Source organism: Cynoglossus semilaevis, chromosome 14, assembly GCF_000523025.1.
Source record: "Cynoglossus semilaevis isolate Cse_v1.0 chromosome 14, Cse_v1.0, whole genome shotgun sequence".
Classification (NCBI taxonomy): Eukaryota; Metazoa; Chordata; class Actinopteri; order Pleuronectiformes; family Cynoglossidae; genus Cynoglossus; species Cynoglossus semilaevis.
Genome location: NC_024320.1, coordinates 27,117,747 through 27,123,281, shown reverse-complemented (window position 1 = coordinate 27,123,281; position 5,535 = coordinate 27,117,747). Strand labels below are relative to the sequence as shown.

At 48.5% G+C, this 5,535-nt stretch overlaps 1 protein-coding gene across 1 annotated transcript in view; it reads left to right on the top strand.

Annotated features, from left to right (window-relative positions):
* The window catches only part of myo5b (myosin VB), a 16,497-nt gene extending 13,678 nt beyond the window's left edge, over positions 1–2,819 (top strand). Inside the window, 7 exon segments of the mRNA XM_025062073.1 lie at positions 147–298; positions 374–463; positions 551–701; positions 1,351–1,645; positions 1,728–1,902; positions 2,292–2,372; positions 2,462–2,819. Coding sequence (XP_024917841.1) covers positions 147–298; positions 374–463; positions 551–701; positions 1,351–1,645; positions 1,728–1,902; positions 2,292–2,372; positions 2,462–2,614 — 1,097 coding nt within the window. The 3' untranslated portion in view covers positions 2,615–2,819.
* Positions 2,820–5,535: the final 2,716 nt, after the last annotated feature.

The window sequence follows — 5,535 nt, the reverse complement described above, 5'->3', positions numbered from 1 at the left end:
AGTCGTACCGATCAGTCGTACGATCACTCGTCCCGATCAGTCGTACGATCAGTCCTACGATCAGTCGTACCGATCAGTCCTACCGATCGGCCCAGATCAGGTTAGTACGTGTCCTGGTCTGAAGGTGATGGTTTTGTTTTTTTCAGACATGAAACCGTCCACGGTGTCGGCCACCGTGCCGTGTCTGCCCGCCTACATCCTCTTCATGTGCATCCGCCACGCCGACTACATCAACGACGACCAGAAGGTGGAGTCGCTGCTCACGTCAACGATCAACGGCATCAAGAAAGTCCTGAAGGTGATTGTCTGGTGTTCGTACTCCCAGAGTCCTCTCTGCTCCGTCGTATCCGTAACATCTGTTTCCTGTCTGCAGAAAAACAGCGACGACTTCGAGATGACGTCCTTCTGGTTGGCCAACACCAGTCGTCTGCTTCACTGCCTGAAGCAGTACAGCGGAGACGAGGTACGACTCATACTGCAGTTGTCCGTCGCCGGCGGCGCCGGCAGTGGAGCCGCGATCTTTTAAGGCAGCGGGTTGTTTGTGTTTCAGGCGTTCATGTCCCAGAACACGGCCAAACAGAACGAGCACTGCCTGAAGAACTTCGACCTGGCGGAGTACCGGCAGGTGCTGAGCGACCTGTCCATCCAGATCTACCAGCAGCTCATCAAGATCGCCGAGGGCATCATCCAGCCCATGATCGGTAGACGGAGAATCTTTTTTCTAAAATCAACTTTGATGTAATGTTCGCTTTGGTCCAGAGGTCAGAGTGTCTCTGTCATTGGTGTGGAACCCCAGGGTTGGTACCTTCCAGTGGACTCACCACCTGCAGGAAGGTTCAGGGGGGGTTGGTACGGTGCAGTGTGATGTGGGTGGAGACTGCTGCCCCCTGCGACCCAGTAACGGATAAGCGGATGAAAATGGATGGATGGAAATTTTTTCAAAAACAATTTTTTTCAAAAAAAAATTTTTCTAAAATTTGTTTATAAATTTTTTTCAAAAACAATTTTTTTTGAAAAAAATTTTTTTCTAAATTTTTTTCAAAAAATGTTTTTTTCTAAAATTTGTTTATAAAATTTTTTCAAAAATTTTTTTTGAAAAAAAAATTGTTTCTAAAATTTTTTTGAAAATTTTTTTTTTCTAAAAATATTTTGAAAACTATTTTGAAAGCGACTGCTGCTCCTGCGACCCGGTAACGGATAAGCGGATGAAAATGGATGGATGGATGGATGGATGGATGGATGGATGGATGGATGGATGTAATGTTGACAGAAAATGTTCATATCAAGAAAAGTCAGTTGGAGAAGGTACAACCAGGGGGCGACATTCACCAATTGTCTCCTTCTCCTCAGTGTCGGCCATGTTGGAAAGTGAGAGTATTCCCAGCCTGGCGGCGGTGAAGCCCACAGGCTACAGGAACCGTTCGTCCAGCATGGACATGGACAGCGGCGGTCCGACCAGCTACACCCTGGAGGCGCTGATCCGACAGCTGGGGCAGTTCCACAGCGTGATGAGCGAACACGGGTTGGACCCGGAGATCGTGGGTCAGGTGATCCGTCAGCTGTTCCACTGCATCAACGCCGTCACTCTGAACAACCTGCTGCTCCGCAAAGACGTGTGTTCCTGGAGCACAGGCATGCAGCTGAGGTAGACGGGCGCGATGATGTCACGGTGATGTCACCCCTACGTGTGCTCGTGTTTTTCACCGACTCCCGTCTTCGCCCCGCAGGTATAACACCAGTCAGATGGAGGAGTGGCTGCGGAGCCACAACCTGTACCAGAGTAAGGCGGCGGCGTCGCTGGAGCCCGTCATTCACGCAGCGCAGCTGCTGCAGGTGAAGAAGAAGACGTCACAGGACGCCGAGGCCATCAGCTCCATGTGCACCGCCCTCAACCCACAGCAGGTGAGCGTATCACATGACCACATGAACCAATCACTGGTCACATGACCCTCAATCAACACACTGTAAGAAGTCAACAAACATCGACTTATTTACAGGATATGGATGTAGTTTAGCGCGTTAGCATTGGATGGACTTTTAATGGACAAAATTGGCTTTGAATCCAAAAATCATTTTGATTAACAGGACTGTCGTAGCTAACGTTAGCTCTGGTGTCTGTACCAGGACTGTCGTAGCTAACGTTAGCTTCCTTTTAACACCAATCACTCCATGTCTATGATACCATGCCTGTAAAAATCAACCAATCATTGAACAAGTAGCAGCACGATTCGCTACTCCGTGTCACGTGACACGTTCCCACACATTCAAATGTTGTTGTTGATTCTCCACAGATCGTTAAGCTGTTAAATCTTTACACGCCGCTCAACGAGTTCGAGGAACGAGTCACCATGTCGTTCATCCGGAACATTCAGGTGAGAAGTTCAAAGTTCAATCTGAGAACACCCAGACCCAGACAGACGATGCATTCACTGACTCCTCTGATGTTGTGTTCACTGTCCAGAGTGAACTCCAGGACAGGAACGACCCCGGGCTCCAGCTGCTGCCCTCCCCCTTTCTCTTCCCCTCCACGCCGTCGGCCCTGAGCCTGGAGACGCTGCACATGCCCGCCTCGCTCGGCCTCGACTTCCTGATCAGAGTCTGGGATTCACGATGAATAATGACTTCATCATCATCGTCATCATCATCATCGTCATCATCACGCCGTCTTCCTCTCAGTCAAACTGAACTCACTCCAGCGCCGCGATGACATCACTCCCTGGATGATAACGTTGAGAAACCTCAGGGACAGAACCAGATTTTTTTTTTTTTTAAATGTCCAGCGATAAAAAGTGGTCGTCTTTCGTAAAAGCCAACGTCGGACTCGGACAGAACCAGATGCCAAAGCCAGTACCGATGTGTTCCAGAACCGATGGAAGAATAAGAATGAAGACTGTGTTTACAGCGTGCCTGTGATTTTTACCTTTGAAACAGTTTCAGAATCAGTGATTAAAAACCTGAAAATTTAAACCAGTTTCACTTTTCTTTCTTTGACGTAAACATGTTTTTGACGACAATTAGGTTTTTTTCTTTTTGTTTTTTTTTTAAAGAAGAAACAACAACAGCTGATTGGCTCGTGGAACATGTGATCAGGCTAACGCCGAGGTGGTTTCCCAGAGTTAGCTAAAGGCTAAATTGAATTTCACAGACCCAGACGGTTTGTGCTGCAGCTGTGTGAATGTGGAGCAGAAGTGATTCCCACAGTGACAGGTGGCCCAGCTGTCAGTGTCTCCTGTGGCTCTGTCTGTGTGTCAGTGTGGTGTCTGTGGTTCATCTGTCAATTAGACGTCCACACGCGCTAATACAGACGGCCTCTCGTTCAGAAGTCCTCGGTCGCAGCGCGGAGCCTCAGAGGACGCCCCCACGGCAGCACCTGCTGTCCTCTGACACTGAACGATGCCTTCACTGACGTACGAGCTCAGCTGGTGGTTTCAGCGTCCTCTGTGACTCATATTGTGTTCAGTGAATATTGAACTGTCACCATGGTTGGACCAAAACACTGAACGATGCCTTCACTGTCCTCAGTCGTTCTACAGGATGTTTAACTGTCACCATGGCGATGTGTACGAAAAAAATATGATGCCTTCACTGTCCTCTGACTGAGGCCTTCACTGTCCTCTAACTGAGGCCTTCACTGTCCTCTGACTGAGGCCTTCACTGTCCTCTAACTGAGGCCTTCACTGTCCTCTGACTGAGGCCTTCACTGTCCTCTGAATGATGCCTTCACTGTCCTCTGAACGATGCCTTCACTGTCCTCTCTTTCACTCTGTGACCTCTAACGTAAAGTCGATTCTGAAGAATATTTTCACAGCGTGCGTGTGAATTCTGCCCCCGTCTGTCGTTGCTCTGAACTACGGGTAACGTTTGTCTCTGCGACTGTTCGACTGTTCGACTGTTCGACTGCTCAACTGTTCGACTGTTCGACTGTTCGACTGCTCAACTGTTCGACTGTTCGACTGTTCGACTGTTCCACTGTTCCACTGTTCGACTGTTCGACTGTTCGACTGCTCAACTGTTCGACTGTTCGACTGTTCGACTGTTCGACTGTTCCACTGTTCCACTGTTCGACTGTTCGACTGTTCCACTGTTCGACTGTTCGACTGTTCCACTGTTCCACTGTTCGACTGTGCGACTGTTCGACTGTTCCACTGTTCGACTGTTCGACTGTTCGACTGTTCCACTGTTCGACTGTTCGACTGTTCCACTGTTCCACTGTTCGACTGTTCGACTGTTCCACTGTTCCACTGTTCGACTGTTCGACTGTTCCACTGTTCGACTGTTCGACTGTTCGACTGCTCAACTGTTCGACTGTTCGACTGTTCGACTGCTCAACTGTTCGACTGTTCGACTGTTCGACTGTTCGACTGTTCGACAGTCTTCACGGTGACAGTCTTCAGACCGACGCTGCTACCCCGCGATTCTACACGCGTTCTCAGCGCCGTCTTCCATCCTGAGGCCGAGCCCGCGGCTCGGGCCTGTTTTGAAAAGATGAAGTTCTGAGGAAGAGGATGTGGTGACGAGTCATTTCTGAACAACATAAACACAAACCTGTGCTGCGTTTGCAGAGTGTGGAGCAGGAAGCCGCTCGCAGGCGCTTGTATTTCTGTGGCTTCACCCGAACGCAGCACAGGGACACTATAGTCATGTAGGAGGCTGTGTAGGGTCTACAGTACACGGTGTAGAGTGGAGAACCTGAAGGCACCACCTGGAGTTCAGACGCTACAGTCACTCTGTTCAAAACCGTCAAAACGTATTCGACAGCGAACTGTTCCGACGTTTGTATCTGATGTGAAGTCAGAGAAACGTCAACGTTCACAACAAATGTTCGTTTCAGTTTCTCTTCACCGGTTTCTCAGCTGGTTTTGGTTCTTGTGAGCTTTAAACCTTTGTAGGTCAGTAGGTCAGGGGTCGTAGGACCAGACGGTGCTGGACTGAAGGTCTTCGTCCTCATCACGTTCTTCCATCTGTTCCTCATCTTTTTATCCAACACCAAAGAGTTCTGTTGTCAATTTTTATTTTTCTGCAACTCTTTTTTTTTTCTTTTTTTAACTTTGATTCCACGCTGGTCTGAATCGTTCAACTGTTTTTTCATTGACCTCTTGACCTCTCCGTGCTTCTTGATCACTTTTTTCCTTATGACTATGAAGTTTAGTTTTTTTTGCCCTCCTGACGCAAAACCTTCATCGAAACTTCACCTTAAGTTTGACTTCATGCAAATGAAACCGTGTTCGTTTCTCATTTGTTCACGAACGATTTGTTAAAAAACGTCGTACTGAACGTCGTCACGTCGTCACATCGTAACGTCTCACCTCGTTGGAATCAATATTTGAAAAATAAAACGATGAGCGTCGATAAAGACGAACATAATCTGCTGATGTCACCGAACACTCGCTGAGTGTAAACAGGTGGCGGTGAACGTACATCAAACCGCAGCTCTCCATGTTTTTGCATCTCTGAGCTCAAACCTCAGCTCTGTGGTTTGACGGGGGCGGAAAGAAGGGAAGGGAGGGGGGAGCCTGTCAGTCTGCAGACTGGCTG